Source organism: Phoxinus phoxinus, assembly GCF_949152265.1.
Source record: "Phoxinus phoxinus genome assembly, chromosome: 10".
Classification (NCBI taxonomy): domain Eukaryota; kingdom Metazoa; phylum Chordata; class Actinopteri; order Cypriniformes; family Leuciscidae; genus Phoxinus; species Phoxinus phoxinus.
Genome location: NC_136885.1, coordinates 20,267,032 through 20,285,042, shown reverse-complemented (window position 1 = coordinate 20,285,042; position 18,011 = coordinate 20,267,032). Strand labels below are relative to the sequence as shown.

General features: G+C 37.2%; 1 protein-coding gene across 1 annotated transcript; it reads left to right on the top strand.

The window, feature by feature from the left end:
* Positions 1-13,273: 13,273 nt before the first annotated feature.
* Positions 13,274-17,346, top strand: has1 (hyaluronan synthase 1; the record flags this gene model as incomplete). Its single annotated transcript, XM_079624898.1, has 5 exons — positions 13,274-13,307; positions 13,523-14,224; positions 14,337-14,562; positions 15,024-15,156; positions 16,671-17,346. The coding sequence occupies exons 2-5, from the start codon at positions 13,538-13,540 to the stop codon at positions 17,344-17,346; spliced, it is 1,722 nt and encodes a 573-aa protein (XP_079481024.1). The 5' UTR covers positions 13,274-13,307; positions 13,523-13,537.
* Between the last annotated feature and the right edge of the window lie 665 nt (positions 17,347-18,011).

The window sequence follows — 18,011 nt, the reverse complement described above, 5'->3', positions numbered from 1 at the left end:
TCTTGTGGCCTGCGTATTCACAACGAGTACAAATAGCGATGCAGATTAAGACTAGGCGATTTCCTAGACAGATTTTGACTTGGGACTATATTAGGGTGAAGCACAGGTGAAGCACTGCTACTTGAGTGCAGAGATATCACGCAACACATGAAATCCCAGTCAACATAATAGTAGCTGGCTATTTTTCCTACAGTAGACATAGTAAATGGCGATGAACATGGCTGATTTTGTGAGAGACGAAGAGGGTGACTTCTCAGACAGTCAAGATCCAGAACCATACCTCTATGAACCAGAGTTTTCAGAAGAGGAGCTGCGTGCTTTGGAAATAGAACAACAGGAGGAGGAGGTTGCGATCGCTCAACAACCTGAGGATGTGAGGATGAGAGCCAACACAAACTGGTGGTGTGAGTGTGGGGGAATATGCCAACCTATGCCGACTGAAAAACTCAACACAATCCAAAAGCGAAGATACTCGGTGCAGGTTACGCCGGTAAGTTGACAGATTTCATGTGTTGCGTGATATCTCTGCGCCCAAGTAGCAGTGCTTCGCCTGTGCTTCACCATGATATAGTCCCAAGTCAATATCTGCCTTGGAAATCACCTAGTCTTAATCTGCATCACTATTTGTACTTGTGAATACGCAGTAGTAATTAGGTGTTTCATTTTTTTATCACTTTTACTCAGTACATCCTAGCTGGCAACAAAGGATTCCATTCATTATGCTAAGCAAGCGCCGACTCTGTCAAACTAAAACAATGCATGCACTGAGACAAATGCATTTGCCCACCTATCTAAATGTAGGAAAGATGGTGAATAAGCCCCATTTAAAAAAACGGTGGGGTGTTCCTATAAAAGAAAACTACGGTGAAAAATAAACCTAGGGGTAATTAGCACATGGTTACAGAGTAGATCGTTCTCTGGGATGCGTTTTAATGATAATCGAATGTAAAGAGTTTTATCTCTAAATACAGATTAGCTTATAACGCTAGTATATGGGGCAGAGAGTAAGTTAAAGTAAATCGCTAGTTAATACCACTAACAAGGCTCAAAATAGCCTCACACTAACATGATAGCATAATGAGGGTCCTTCCATGCAAACCGAAGCATTGATAACTTTGTAAGTGTACAAACAGTTTAATAAGAAGATACTTTATAAAGACAGTATGTTACGCGTATACAGACAGCAGCCATCTTGGAAAACAGTCTCGACAAGTCGAGCAACGAACGCTGTGCTAAGTGATATGAACTGTGACTTGTTCATTTTTGTATTATTATTTGTATTTATTTATTTTCTCTGTTGTGTTCAGTGCTTTCTTCCGGAAACAACAGAAGATTCCAAGTCACAGTTCATATCACTTAGCATGGCGTTTGTTGCTCGACTTGTCGAGACTGTTTTCCAAGATGGCTGTGTCTGAATACGCGTAACATACTGTCTTTATAAAGTATCTTCTTATTAAACTGTTTGTACACTTACAAAGTTATCAATGCTTCGGTTTGCATGTAAGGACCCTCATTATGCTATCATGTTAGTGTGAGACTATTTTGAGCCTTGTTAGTGGTATTAACTAGCGATTTACTTTAACTTACTCTCTGCCCCATATACTAGCATTATAAGCTAATCTGTATTTAGAGATCAAACTCTTTACATTCGATTATCATGAAAACGCATCCCAGAGAACGATCTACTCGGTAACCATGTGTTAATTACCCCTAGGTTCATTTTTCATCGGAGTTGTCCTTTAAAGGATTCACGGACACCCTGAGAACAGCAGGGACAAATATTTAATGGAACTGCAAAAATTGTGTACTGGTGTTGGTGTCTGACTGATTGTGGTGCCCTGTCCGGGCCAATTTTTTTGTACCAGCACTGCATAAGAAACTTACCTAATTTGATGTTCTCCACTCAAATTCGGTGAGCCTCTGCAGAAACGTTGCTACCCGGGAGTTGATGGCAGTCACCTTTCTCTTTACAACACCTCCTGTCTTTCGACTTGTGCCAACTTTGGCCGTGCACAACCTCTTCAGGGTTGATCCTTAAAAAGAATCTTAAAACAAACACAGGTCTTACATTTTCATATTAACACATACAGTAGTCATCTTTAAAAGCGGCCCTTTATTTGTCTTAATATAAATAATGTAAGAAACAAGATATGATTTTTTAGAGATAAGGAAATGAATAGTGGAATAAAGTCGTTATTTTTGTGTGTTTTTTGCAAACTAAAAATATTCTCGTCGCTTGATAAACTTAAGATTGAGCCACTGTAGTCACTTGGAATATATTAACGATCTCTTTAATAACTTTTCTGGGCCAGCAAGATTCATTCCCTCTGAAAGCCTATGGTGGAGTGAGACAGCTCTCAGATTTCATCAAAAATATCCTAAATTGTGTTCGGAAGATGAACGAAAGACTTACATGGTTGGAACAACATGAGGGTGAGTAATTACTGACAGAATTATCAAGTTTGGATGAACTAACCCTTTAAAGTATTATTTAAATCATTTTATATTTTTATAATCAAAACCTTCTATTTAAAACATTAAAGTACACGTGAACCGGAAGTTGCAAATGACTTTTCTCCAGTGTTGTGACGTATTTCCGAGTGAAACGGAATATTGAACAGAGGGCAGGGTTTTACTTTAGCGCTCCTCCTCTCCATCTCTCGCTCATAGCAGACTAACGGTTTGAGGGGAGTGGTTAAGAGTTTTCCAACCCAAGCCGTCAAGCCTATGTCATCAGAAAAAGAACGCCATTTCAGACCGGAAGTAACTTTTCAGACTTTGATTATAGATTACCACAGCAAACTATTTTTTTCTGTGTATTAACTTGCACGGATTCATTGTTCACCACAAGACTAGTAATATGCGCTAACAAAGTAAATAATCAATCAATCTTGATCAATCTTGATTTTAATGCTGACTTTAATCTCATAACATTGTTATCAAGAATTTAAATGCATTCCTGCCACTTCTGAGGCTCATTAAAGTCACAGAGAACCGGAAGTTGCAAACAACTTTTTTCCAGTGTTGTGAAGTATGAATTTTGTTGATTCTGATTTAATTTGATTGATAACTTATTCTTCCTGATTGTGTTGTATTATTATATATAAATTAATCTATGAATTTGACAAAGGGCCCTATCATACGTTTAGATCGTTAAACCAAGGCCCAAAATATGACACATTTAATATGGTTAAATAAATAAATTAAAGAAAGCGTAGGGCCTGCAAGGCTCCATTATCACATAATGCATCTGATAGATCTATGACTGCTAGATTGATCACTTACACAATCAGATGACAATCGACACTGAAAAAAGAGAGAAGAGAATATAACTTTTTAGCCTACAACATGCAGGAGGGAGAGGGGGAAGGGATAGGGGGGCCGTTTTACCAATAATTAGCATAGAATTTCTAAAATATTTTGCAATGAAAATTGATCAATTAATCTATTAGCCTGCCTTTATATTGCGTTAAAAGCGTTACTATTTTAAGCATGTCTGTCCTGTGAATCCAGCACGTATGATACTATTATGTAAAAATAGCTGTCACTTCAGAAATAGTTTGCAGCTGTCGGTCCAATACATCTCTTACATCGTGTTTACACTTTGTTAATGAGAGGATTCACATTCATATTCATTCTTTATTGTCCTCAATAGAGGAAATTGGTTCGCGAGCCCGAAATTCGCTAACCTGCATAAATCGACACTGAATTTAAATGGCGTTATGGGCGGTGAGTAGATTCTGACTAACTAACTTGAACACCCATGTTTGGCCATTGCGTTCAAGAGACCAACAACTACTACCGGTAATCTGTGATTGGCTACATTGCTGCAAAACGCGTTGTAAATGGATAAATCTTTCGTTATCCAGAGCGTGAACACAAATAAGCACAAATATACACTGGGGCGTTTGGCAAATCTGTTGCGCCAAAATATTATTACAGTATCAATTGAGGGTGCTCTTGCTTGCGTTTGAGGGTGCATAGCACTCCCATAGAATCGGCCTGGAGCGAGAGCGCGAGAGAGTGCCTTTGAAAAAAAACACGCTAGGTAACTTCAAAATAGCCTAACGTCACACACATTAACGGTATTTTTTTAAATGACGAGTAAAATATGCCTTAACTGGTCGTAAAAATTACGGAAAACCATTGTTTGTGTAAATACTAGATTGGGTCCATCGACTGGAAAAGGCAGTCAGACATAATGGGATATGAAAGCGGCAGTTTGAGGAAAACTAAGTTCCTTCAGACTATCCTTTTAGTAATAATAGCCTATTAGATTGTATTATTTACTTTCTTCATACATTTAGATATATTTAATTGATATTGGTAATAGTTTACGCTGTAAAAGTAACATAAAATAAATTTATTCAGTTTAAGTAGCCTACTTACCTCAGAAAAACTCACAGCTGGCGTCTAGCTGTGGCGATCCACTCTCAGCGTTTATGCGCACACTTGACACACAAACCACACAATTTTCATCTGCAGAACACAGGGGAAAGAACTATAAAACATTTTTATATGACATTTTAATAGGCCTAACACATTAATACAATTTCCACACGTTAAAAAATAAATACGACCTCACGTTATGTCAATCACGCCTCCGAAACTTTCGTCCGTCATAAAAAAAATCTAAACGGGTTTGCTTTTCTGCGTTTTTCGCATCCGTAACAAGCAGTTTGAATGGTGCTTTGACGAAAAAACACATACGAAAATTTCTGACTTAGTGTGCAATGGCCTTTGACAAATTCAAAATGAGTGTTATGAAACAAAAAATCTAGTTAACGTTATACCAAATGGCAACAAAACAACTATTATTTTTTTATCTTTATGCACATGATTCTCTCATGTGTTGTTTTAAATCTTACCTTCACTAGGTTAGTCTGTATAAGTCTTTAAACACCAAGCCTGGTAGGTGCATCATAGAAATGCTCCTAGCAAACACAAATAGCAAAATCAATACATTTAAACATGAAAGCTTATCCAAACATCAACCAAAATGTTATCTGACAAATACATTTTGCATAAATATTGAATCTGAAAAAATAACTTACCCATAAAAAAAAAATTGGTCCTCTAAATAAGGAAATAAAGTGGCAATTTCACGTGCGTTGTTGGTCCGAAGTTTGTGGAGTTGAGGTTCTGTTTTTCAGTTAGGTTTCAGTTAAGATAACTTAGGTGTGCTGGCAATTGAGAGTAAAAGATAGTTTGAGGATGAATACATTATGATATTTGCACATCACAAATATTGTCATAAAAAATATCATTATGAAATACGTATTGTAAATGAGTTAAAACACTTAACTTACTTTGTGTTTTCACTGTTAAATGCAAACTCCGTATCTGCACTGCGTCACGAGTCAAAGATGTAAAGGGCCTAGTCTGTGAGAAAGGTTTAGGCGCGCACATCATATAAATATAGTTATAAAACAATATAATGCCATGAAATACATGTTGTAAATTAAGTTAGGTTAAAAACACTTACTTTCCGAGGAGTTTTCCCCGTTAACGTTACAAGCAAACCTCGTCGTCGTCAGCTCCGTATTGAGTCAAAGATATCGCCTTTGAGAAAAGTTTCGGCTCGGTTAAGCGCGCAGAGCATTTAAGTATGGCTATAAATCAATATGTTATAAAAATACATATTGTAGATTAGATAAAACACCTACTTTCGTCGTTTCCCTGTGTAAAAGCAACCTCATCCTGGTCTGGTCCTCATCGCGCGTCAACGGAAATGCCTTTCTGAGAGCGGTTTAGCCGTGCACAGCACATACATATTGTTATAAAACAATATGATGTAATAAAATTATATAAAATGCATATATAAACACTTAATATGATATAATATCTGCGTTTTCCCTCCTCATATGCCTTGCGGCGCGAGTCAAAGAAAATGGCGTCTGTGAAAAAAGTTTCAGCTCGTTTCGTCGCGCCCAGCGCGTAAATGTCCCGGATGTAACTTAAAGCTAGAGTAGGTAATGTTGGAGAGCTAGCCAGATTTGAAAGTGGCACCTCTTCTAAGCTCCGCCCCCTCCTGTCAGTGCTCCGTCCAAAGCTACGCCCCCCCACAAACATGAACGCGCATCCACATTTAGAGTCAGCTGTGTACCTACCAGTGATGCGCGGGTTGATCCAAAATGAGCGCGTGCCTGCGCCCGCGGTTAGTCATCCAAAAATATTTTTAATGATATTCGGGTCGCGGTCGGTCGGGTCGTTTACCTTTGTAATTCATATAGTTACTAGACACAATGTTCTATGAAATACATAGGTCTACACTTTATTGGCTGAATGCGCGAGGATGACGCACGAGCAGTCTGCAGATGAAAGTGGGAAATCATTATTTACCTTTTGAATGTTGAGCGCGTTATTAACTTTTGAATAAAAGCTGACGCGGGACAAAATGATGACCCGATTTCCCAACGCGTTGAACTGAGCAATGCCATTGTGCCATTTTAATAGGCTACTTTTAAACGCATATAGCTCAGTAATGTCAGTTTTATGTAGCCTATTTGCTGAGAGGGGGCGGGATTTTTGTTGGGAAAGTCCGGGGAGAGACGCACAAGTCGATTAGACTGGATAAACATGCAGCATCTTAACTGTTAAGAAAATGAAACGAAATAAATGAATAAATCAAGCCTTTATTACAAAACACTGGGCTATATCATACAGCATTCTGAAAAATGCGCACCCCTAGTTCCTCCGTCTAAGCGGGCGGTTAGTTGAAAACAAAACGTCGGTCGGGTGCGGGTTGTTTATACATTGACCCGCGCATCACTGCTGTGCACGCAGTGGTGCTCGGGCACGAGACATGAAGGCATCTGATTGGTTCTTTACATTCGCACCGAATGGCAGTGATTGGTCAGAGTTTTTACTGTCCTACAGCTGCTACAGAGGTCAGATATTTTTCATTCCTTTTTCTGAACACATAATGTATTGACTACTATCAGAATAGAAGGACCATTTCACCCAGTATAAAAAAAAATGTTTCTGAACAGGATTACCAACCCTACCTTTAACTAATTACACTCTCTCGGTGTTATAGATTTAACTCTACATATTTTCACCAGCCAGAGGGTGCGGTTTACACTAGCAGTGTTAATTCATTCAACACCAGAAAATTAACTCTTTAATCTAGGAGTCCTTAACACCAGGATTTCAACACTGGAGATTTTGCTGTGAATATGCATAGCCCTATGAGTAGCCTAATACACATTGTGTACACAATGAACACAAGTGCAGTCATCCCGTGAATTATAAGGCAATGATTAGGCAACTATATATATATATTAAAAATATATATATATATTGTGCAAAAGTTCATGTATTTCAGTAATTCAAATTAAAAGGTGAAACTAATATATTTAGTATATAACTATGCATGATTATACTTTTCAGAGGGCCGACATTTCTGTATTTAAAATCCTTTTTTAATTTATTAATGTATTGATTATTTATTTTTTATTTTTTTATTTTTTTCATATTTTTTTATTTATTATTATTTATTTATTTTTTCCTGTATAGTGCTTTGCATATATGCCAATTCATATATACTGCAGAGAGGCAGGACTTGTCAAAAGAAGCCTAAGAAATCGGTCTTCTTCATTTACAGTAGCACTACTGCTTTTGCGTAAACAGTAAAGTACTGTAAATTACCATATACAGTAAGTTACTGTAAATTTCACACAAAATACCCACAATGCAGTGCATATTACAGTAGTTAACCGTAAGTAATATAAGTGGTATTTTACTGGGCTTTTTTGCGGTAAGTAACTGTAAAATTACGGCAAAGTCTAACAGTGTAGTTTTAAAGTGGCTGCGTGCAAGTTCTGCTAATTCACAAGCAAAGTGAGAGTCATACTTGCAAATGTAATGTTAATTATTGAACCAAACAAAATACAAAACATTCAAAAACACTCAGCAATGTGATTATTTTTATTGAGTGATAAGGTTTAATCAGTGTCATTATTACTAGATTTGCTATCCGGGGTCTTTCCGTCACCTCCTCAACCTGCTTCCTTTAGTATTTTTACACGTAGACAAGGCGAAAAGTGTATTACACTGTCCAGTTTTCTCCCTGAATGATGATGTGAGTTCCTATGGCAATTTTCGGTTCAGCATGAATGACCTACAATGGCGAAATTTTTCACAATCACGACAGAAAATCTAAATACTGCCCTAAACTCACTAGCAGAAAGGAAGCGTGATATAAATAAACCAGACCAGAACTCAACACAGCGTGGCGGTTATAGTCAGAGTCACAGTTTGCACTAAGATATGTACGTACGAGCATTGTTAACTAAATGTTTCCACTGTCCATTGGTCAAAATGTAGTCAATCTGGGCTCTGGTGACCCTACCTGGTCTTCTGAATGTGTATATTTGTTTATAATGTGGACAGAAAATGGTGTTGGTGATGACCAGACGGTGCTCAGCACAGAAGTTTACCAATGCAATACATGACCCTGTTCATTTTTGTCACCATGCCCATACTTTCCTAGAACACTTTCTTTCTCCAACTCTGGCATTGAAGTCACTTGTAATTTCCAATACATTCTGCTTGGGAGTCTCTGCAAGTAATTTCTCGATTTCATTATAAAACTGTTCCTCAGGTTTGTCAGCTGATGGAGCATATCACTCTATTACTGTTACATTTCTTGGTTTTGAGGCAAATGTAGCAGAGATTAATCGGCTACTCACTGGGTTATAAGACGTCAAACCTGGGGTGGTGGAATTATTGACCCATATGGCAACTTAACATGTGACTTGTGTTTTTGTTTTGTTGTTTTTTTACAATAGGCCTCACACACACAAACAACTTTCCACTAAAGTCTATACATTTTTTAACAGTAAATGACCATGCAGTTCTAAAGACAGAGGGGACCATTAAAGAAAAAGAAAACACATTTATTTTCATCATTATTCCAATGCCCAGAACTTCTTACCATGTCCTTTTGAAGTTCAACAAATAAAAGCAAGTCAGCTGTGACTTAAAGAGCGAAGAGAAGAGAACTTGCCCATACTGGATGGGAATGCGTTATATTTAAAAGTTAAGTACATATAATCATGGGGTTAGTGAAATGTACCCTGCATCTATTTTTCTGTCTGCCGATGATAAACACCTTGGACCATGTGTTTATATAGTGTGCCTGACAATCTGCTGCCTGAAATCTACAGCCATTACTTAATACATGAATTAACAATTGTACACAAGACTAACTACTAAATCTATGTATTTAGTGTTACATTAAGGCAAAGTCTCTAATCAATTTTCCACTTAGACTGCTATTGGGAAATACAGCGGAAGAAAAATATTTCTAGAAATGTCTAAAATTAATTAAAACTGCACTGTTGCACTTGAGTTGAATGGTTCTCAACTCGTTATTAAGGATTTAACATTTCATGACTGTTCTCAAGACCACCATGTGGTTTCTGTTTTTTTTTTATAGAAATTAAGTGAATTTTAAATTTTTAAAAAAGAATATTAATTACTTGTGTCCGAGAGCTCTTGAAGTGTTGTACATCCACATTAGTCATACACCACCTGCTGTATTCATAAGCTACAATTATTGTCATTTGCCACAAATTAGTGTTTTGAAAGATAGGCCTATTATTATTATAACAAATATGAGATCACATTTAGAAAAAAAGAGGCATTATTTGCAAACTACCCATGAAGATGAATATAAAAGATTGACACTTCCTCAGTTCCCATTTTTTCATGCTGACAAAAACATCTGGAAACCACTTTTGGCTTTCATATGACTTTCAACCATTTGTGAAAATGCTGTATGTCTGTGAGCTGTCTTTACCACGTGGATTTGACAGTGAAGTGTTTTGCAATATATTCCAACTATTTCACAATAAACACCTTTTTTTTAACCTTATGCATTTGAGGCTGCACAACATTTGCCAGAATAAATTGTATATAAAAAGCTATAGTTTATTACTTCATGCTAAAATCATCAACCTTAAAACGTTAGAAAACACCAAATAAAAACAGCTCCTTAAGGTAACAATGGCAGGTTACCATTTTTTATACTCAGACATTATAAATATCTATCTGATTTCTGTTAATAGTTTACCCAAAAATATTACATAAATAGCACAATGTTGTTGTTTCATCTTATCAAACCTTACCATGCATTCAAAAACCTGCATATCGACTCAACTTTTTATAATTTATCAATTATCACATTAATTTATTCAACTTCCTTTTCTTAGAACATGTCACATAAATAGTTTTCACAATCTTATTGCTACTTCCTCATACAGTTTAAGTCAGCTTTAACTATTAATATTATTTTTATGCATACAACTATTTATACGTAGGCCTATTAACACCCCATCTTACACAACGCAAGAACTAACATAGCAATAGGCTACATTATTTTAGTGAGTGGATTTTATTTTTAAATAACATATCTTTTGCAAATTCCTTGGAATAGAACAGCAGGGTTTGCAATAGCTTTTACGGTCTGTGTTGCCAATTAGGCCTACAACTTTTCCCGCAAGTCAACTAATAATCTAATTACATCACAAAACATAATTTGTGGTTCGATAGAGAAGCATCCATCTTGAGGAGAGAGAGAGAGTGGCATGATCATTGCTGATCAAAAATCACATCTTGGTCTGGGTGCCTTTTAGATCCTATGGTATAAGCACTTTCTATAATAGCCTACTTTAAGTTGAGGAACAAGACTGCAATGTTTCATTTTCTTTATATATGGTCTTGTTTGTTCATTTACACGAATAGAAAAGCAATCAGAAATAGAACGATAGGGGGCGACCGAGTCACCGAGAAAACAAGATGAGGTGGTGCTGCCCTCTGCTGGTATAACATGGTGATGAGAAAAACGAGATTTTTCTTAAAAAAAAAAAAAAAAGTAAGCCTAATCTTTGGAATTTAAAAAGCCAAAATTAGGGTTGTCCAGATAAACCATAGCCTATATAAAGATTTTAGTCTCTGACACTCTGAAACTCTAACACCAATGGCCAATTCAGTGAGCAAGCCTTCTCCAGGAGAAGAAGTTGTTCTCCTGCATCTTATTTCGCTTCGGGGAACATTCCAGAAAGTAACAATGGCAGTTAATGAGTACATAGGCCAAATAACATTATTGAATAATGTGGCAGAAAAAACCCTGTCCACATGACTTGCTCGATTAATTAAAACTACGTTTGTAAACCTGTGCTAGTCAAGAATATCAGAGCAGGTAGACAACTTTTCACATTGATCTCAGGAGAGCACACTGTACCACAAGAGGTCGACATTCTGTTTTCTTAAATATAGCCTAAATAGCCTTCAGGCAGGGGAGTCGTGGGATAAAAGATCAAGCTGTGAAGGCTACAATATGCTCTTTACAACTAGGCCTATTTCATTTACAAAACAAACTAAACAGAAAAAGCCCTAATTATCTCAGATAAATGGAGAGTAGGGGTGAGCGGGGCAAAAACTAACACGGGGCTAGTTTTGACACACTTGTTTGTTTAAAATACTTCCACACATGCTAGCATGAGGAAGTGTATTTACTAGTTGCCATACACTATATGAGAAAAAATTGCGCCAAAATTCAGAAATCTTTGGAGGATATCCAAAGATCTGCACACTTCCTGTGGGGCGAACGCTGGCGCAATTAGCCAGAGGAAATCATTTTAGTTTTTAGATTATCTGTTTAGTTTATCGTGTTACTTGTGTTTTATTCACCTGCCTGGACTGCATAATTTTGTACGTTTGTACGAGATTTGGGATTTCAAATCCCTTTTTCCTTTTTTTCCAAATGGACTTTTTTCATCTATCCTGCTCTCATCTGCGGCTATGATGATCGTCAAACTGCCTATTTGGATTTCAGTTGTGTGGATTATCCTCTGCTCAATTTTCTATCCTGTGTATCCTGCATTATGGCGGCCCTCCTGAAAAATCCAGCTAAAACCAGCCTAAGCTGATTAGCTGGTTTTAGCTCCCAGCCTGGTTTAGCTGGTCAAGCTGGTCTCCCAGCCTGGTTTAGCTGGACAAGCTGGTCTCCCAGCCTGGCTTAGCTGGTCTCCCATCCTGGCTTAGTTGATCAAGCTGGTTTCCCAGCCTGGACAATTTAGTGGTCAGCTGGTTTTAGCTGGTCAAGCTGGTCTCCCAGCCTGGCTTAGCTGGGGTTCAGCTGGTTTTAGCTGGTCTACCGCCCTGGCTTAGTTGATCAAGCTGGTCTCCCAGCCTGGCCAAGCTGATGAACATCTTACCTAATTACGAACTAATCAGATTCCATGTTCCATATACAGATAAGGTATAATAGTGGGGTAGTTTATCATCATAGTTAGGCTTAAATTATTATAGTTGTTAATAAAATAACATATCTGACCAGTATTAAACAAAACTATTCAAGTAGTTACACTAATAAATTACAGCATAAATCTGTAGCATGCCCGGACTCAATTCAGATTCAAATATCGTTTGAATTATTAAAGTCAGCTTTTTTATTTTTAATAAGTGTTTCAGTTGTGAATAGACTTGTTCACAAATTACAAGAGAAACAATATCTCTATACAATGACCAATTTAATGTCATGTAATCGCAAAACTAGATAAACTGTACAATATCTTAAGACACAAAACACATGATACACATAATCTGATACAAGTTTATTTTACTTTAAGTCTCATTCAGAAATTACACAAACATAAAACTGAATGTGTCATTGAATACTGCTTGAGGACATTTAGTATGTACAGTATACCATTTTGTTTGTCTTCTTTGTTAAAACACTTTGTTCTACATGACTTCAGATGCAAAAGCCTCTAAGTGCCAACTGAAATTTTCTTCTAGAATGATCATTTTTATAAAGCTTGTATGTTTATGTTAAGTTATTTCAAGTACTTTCATGTTTTAAGAATATTATATATTATAAGTATATTATTGTATATTGTATCCCCTATATTATTCCGCTCATTTTTGTACTATTCAAAAATTAGCGGAATAATTTATCTACAGTATTCACACCTTGTGAACCCTAAGCTACTTTGAACCTTAACCAACATATTAAAACCTTAAATTAATGATGATTGTCCATCTTCTGTAAACCTCACATACCCAACAGTAAATGCAATAAGAAGAGTACCGAGTTGTGACGTATATATTGCGTGTGAGTCATGGATGGAAGTCCTGTGAGTGAGGCGTGCTCTGAGCTCATTACACATCTGCAGAAAGGGTGTTCCCTGAGCTCAGAGACAGCCTATAAGTTTGAGGTCCTGAATGAACAGTTAGATCTAGAGGAGACCAGGTTAAGGAAAGGGTGAATAAACCTGGGTAAAGATTTGTCCAAATAGGTATGTTAAAAACAGCTTATTGATTTTAATTCTATACTATTTATATGTGTAATTTTACACATTATATTAAGTGTAATTTAAAAAAGAAAATTACATTCGAGTTACTTTACCTGATGTTTGTCAGTACCGATTTTTATGATTGTGATTACTAAAATAGTGTTTTTCCTTCAAAAGTAAATATTTTTTCATACTTTTCTTTTTTTCATTATTTCTAGCAATTTGATAATAAAATGGACATCAAGCCAGTTCTAAGGAGTTTTGGCTCTCTGATCCGAGCCATTCTTACATTTCTTTTTGCTCTCCTGGTCCTTGGTGTGATGTTATGGGCGTACATTTATGGTTTTGAGATAGCTACATCTCCATATAACATCATCTCATTTGGTTTCTATGGACTGCTGCTATGCATCCACGTCCTAATTCAGAGCCTTTTTGCCTTTGTGGAGCATCGGCGCATGCATGCAAGACGCAAACCTTGCTCTTACACAAAATCCATTGGCTTTACTATATCAGCCTATCAGGAGGACCCTGCCTATCTCCGTGAGTGCCTTCTGTCAGTACGGGGTCTGCAATACCCAACTGAGCTGCTACGCATTGTCATGGTGGTGGACGGAAACTCTGAAGATGACCGCTACATGATGGAGATGTTCCGGGAGGTCTTTGCAGACCAGGATCCTGGCTGTTATGTATGGCAAAACAACTACCACTCTTGGAACCCCACTGGCCAGGTTAAAGATGCAGCTGAAGCTGATGGTACAGAAGGAAATGATGGGGTGATGTTTGAAGACCACCAGCGCTGGGAGGTTGAAGAACTCATTAGGACCAAGAAGTGTGTTTGCATCATGCAAAAATGGGGAGGAAAGAGGGAAGTGATGTATACAGCATTCAAGGCACTAGGATCCTCTGTGGATTATATACAGGTTAGTGATATTTACAAGCATTTATATTAAGAACAAATTAAGCATTGAATTTTAGGGTAAGAAATACTCCACCACTCTTCCATTTTCTTCATATTCTACTTTTTGTAATCAGGTATGTGACTCGGACACAAAATTAGACCCTCTGGCCACAGTGGAGCTCTGCAAGGTTCTGGAGAGTAACCAGAAATACGGTGCCGTGGGAGGCGACGTGATGATCCTTAACCTTAAAGACTCCTATATCAGCTTCATGAGCAGCCTGCGCTACTGGATGGCTTTCAACATTGAGAGGTCCTGCCAGTCCTTCTTTGACTGTGTCTCCTGTATCAGTGGCCCCTTAGGTATGTAATACAAAACCTTTTTAAACCAAAAGTGTATATGAAACAAAATTGACCCAATGTAGCTACTGTATAAACGCATGTTCTTGGTCTTATACTGAATGAGTCATTGATGCAGCTTATTTCAAATCAAAAAGTTTGTCTTCATAATTTGTCTTCATAACACTATAATAAAAAAAAAGTGGTTATTTTAAAAACTGTTCACTGACAGGTTCTTTGGGGAAACCAAAAATGGTTCTTATAATGCATCTCTGCGAAACCTTCTTTTAGAACCTTTTTGTTCAAAGTGTAGCATGAACAAAATATGTTTTTTAAATAAGTATTTAAACTATCTTTGGTTCACTCAGAGCACTGATTACTCAGTTCTCATCTGATCTAACCAAGTAGGCATATTTTTGTTACTCTGATCTAAGTTTTAATATTTTGTCTGTATGAATAACTGCCTTTGATTATCTTCGCTTTAGGTCTTTATAGGAATGACCTCCTCCAGCAGTTTTTGGAATCCTGGTACAACCAGAAGTTTCTCGGCACCCACTGCACTTTTGGGGATGACCGCCATCTCACCAATCGAATGCTAAGCATGGGCTATGCTACAAAGTAAGTAGTTACTGTATGGCCAAATATGATTCACCATTGATGATTTAGAAGTAAAATTGCTAAGTGATCGTCCTCTATAATGAGCATAACATTATTTTCCTGTCAAATACTTCTAAACTGCATTTACAGTTTTTTTCGATTGCTAAACGACATTGAGCACAACTGGAGCTACATGTGCAAAACTCTAACTACAGTCTGCACAGCAGCAGTTCATGTGGACCAAACTCTAGTTCGTTTTTCATTGCTTGAACACAGTTTTCAAAACTCTAGACACTTATCCCATGACTTTAACCACAACCTGCACAACACTGTGGATTTACAGCACTTTGTTCAAATGCTAACACACTGGTGTCAAAACTGTGAACCACACATTCAAAACAGAATAGATTTCAGCCTTGTGCCTTTCAAACACTGCTGATGGCAACTTCAGCTGAAACAGGTGAGATTTACATCCTTACAGCAAATGAGAACATTACAGGAATTTATTTTGTTTTGCAATTATAGAATATTTACACAGATATATATTACAGTAAGTTTGACTGGTAAATATATTTTTACTGTATTACTGTATATACTGTAATATACAACATAACCCAAAGGCTGGCCCCAACAGGAGGAAGAGGAAACATATTTTCAGATGCGCAGGAAAATGCTATTGTCGCAGATTTATGGTTTTGTACCTGCCTGCATATTCACCCTTCCTCAACCCAATAGAGGAGTTTTTTTCTGCCTGGAGGTGTAAAGTGTTTGGTCACCACCACCCACATGACCAAATGTCTCTTTTGGAAGCCATGCGTGCCGGATGTGAGGACACGAGTCCAGAGGACTACCAGGGATGGATAAGGCACTCCAGAAGGTTCTTCCCCAGGTACATGGCAAGGGAGAACATTTGATGTGATGTTGATGAAAACCTGTGGCCTGATGCTAGAGATTAGCAGGATTAGCCCCTCAATTATTTGTTTGAATTACATGTACTTTTAGTTTCTACCTTTTTTTTCCTCATTACTGTAATTCTGTAAATTACTACAGACTATTGTGAAGCAAACTGCTAATTTTCATTTACCTTAAAGAATTGTTATGTTCTAAAAATTTACTGTAAATAAATCATGTGAAAGAATGTCACTCTTTTCTTTGAAGAAAATATTACTTTGTATGAAGTCACTGAAATTGTTCAAACTGTAAAGATGAAAACTTTGTATTTTCTGTATTGGTGTTTGATGCTAGTGTTTTTACTCTCAGTGTGTTCTGAGTGACAGTGTGTGTTATCTCAGTGAGAGTTGTGCATAGTGTTTGGCTGCACTGAGCCTGTTTTGAGCCATGTGTTAAGAGTTGTGTTGCTTGGAGTGAGTTTTGCAGGTGATGTGAACTGTTTAGCTCAGGTGACTGTTGGTAGTGCAGACTGTAGTTAGAGTTTTGCACATGTAGCTCCAGTTGTGCTCACTGTCGTTTAGCAATCGAAAAAAACTGTAATTTCAAACAGACATGTTTTAACGGTGAGTTTCTGTTCCTATAAGGTATACTGCCCGTTCTAAGTGCTACACTGAAACTCCGGCCCAGTTTCTGCGCTGGCTCAATCAGCAGACGCGTTGGACCAAATCCTACTTTCGTGAATGGCTCTACAATGCTATGTGGTGGCACAAGCATAACCTGTGGATGACCTACGAATCCATTGTCTCAGGCATCTTTCCTTTTTTTGTCACTGCCACCATTATCAAGCTCTTCTGGACAGGCACTCTATGGGACATTTTGTGGGTTTTGTGCTGCATCCAGCTGATTGGTCTAATAAAGGCAGCCTATGCCTGCATCCTACGACAAAATGCAGTGATGCTCTTTATGTCCTTATACTCTGCCCTCTACATGACCAGCCTCCTGCCCGCCAAATACTTTGCCATTATCACCATGAATAAAAGCAGCTGGGGGACATCGGGTCGTCGTAAGATGGTGGGGAACTATATTCCCCTCGCACCCCTTTCAGTGTGGGCAGCCATCTTGTTAGGAGGCCTGGGGTACACGATCTACAGGGAATGCAATGAGAACTGGACAACAGATGGAAAAAAAGAAGAGATCAAGTTTTTGATATTTGGATCTGCTGCTTATGTGTGCTACTGGCTTGTAATGATCTGCCTCTATTGGATGTGGTTTCGGAGATTATTACGAAAACGCTCACAGAGTTACACTGTGAATGTATAAGACAAATATTTGGACACATTTTTATTTATTTTAGAAAACTTGCACTTTTTCATGGTCTTCATGCAACTTTATTTATAGATTGTTTTTAAACTTGCAATTTTATTTGTGATTTTTTTTGTTGTTGTATATGTTAGTGTTGCACATGCTATGATGTCCATTAATAACATTAATTTAGAAATCAGCAATTATGTGGAAACTACTTGTCAATGACTGTATTAAATGTGCAGAAAGCAATAGTCAACATTTGATGCTGTAAAGTTTTATATTAAACAAAAATAGCCTAGCAGTGAACCTCGATAATACAGATGTTATTTTTAGTAAGGGAATTGTAACATATCACTTTACATCATTGAGCTTACTGTGATATTGATTTATTAAGTGATATTGATTTATTGTTGAGATAACTGAGGAAACACTAAGACATCCTGTTACAACACTTGTTTACACATTATTTAAAGAAAGCCGACAAAAAGATACATACCTGACACAGTGAAAAGTACTGATCATGTGCTGATGATGATGTATTAGCATTTGTTATTATCAGAATAAAAACTAACACTAATACAACATAATTATTTATTAATAAATGTATTAATTATTAACACAAATATTTCATGAGAAGCAATTGTGATGTGTGCTGATTAACAATGCTTGTAATTCTTTCT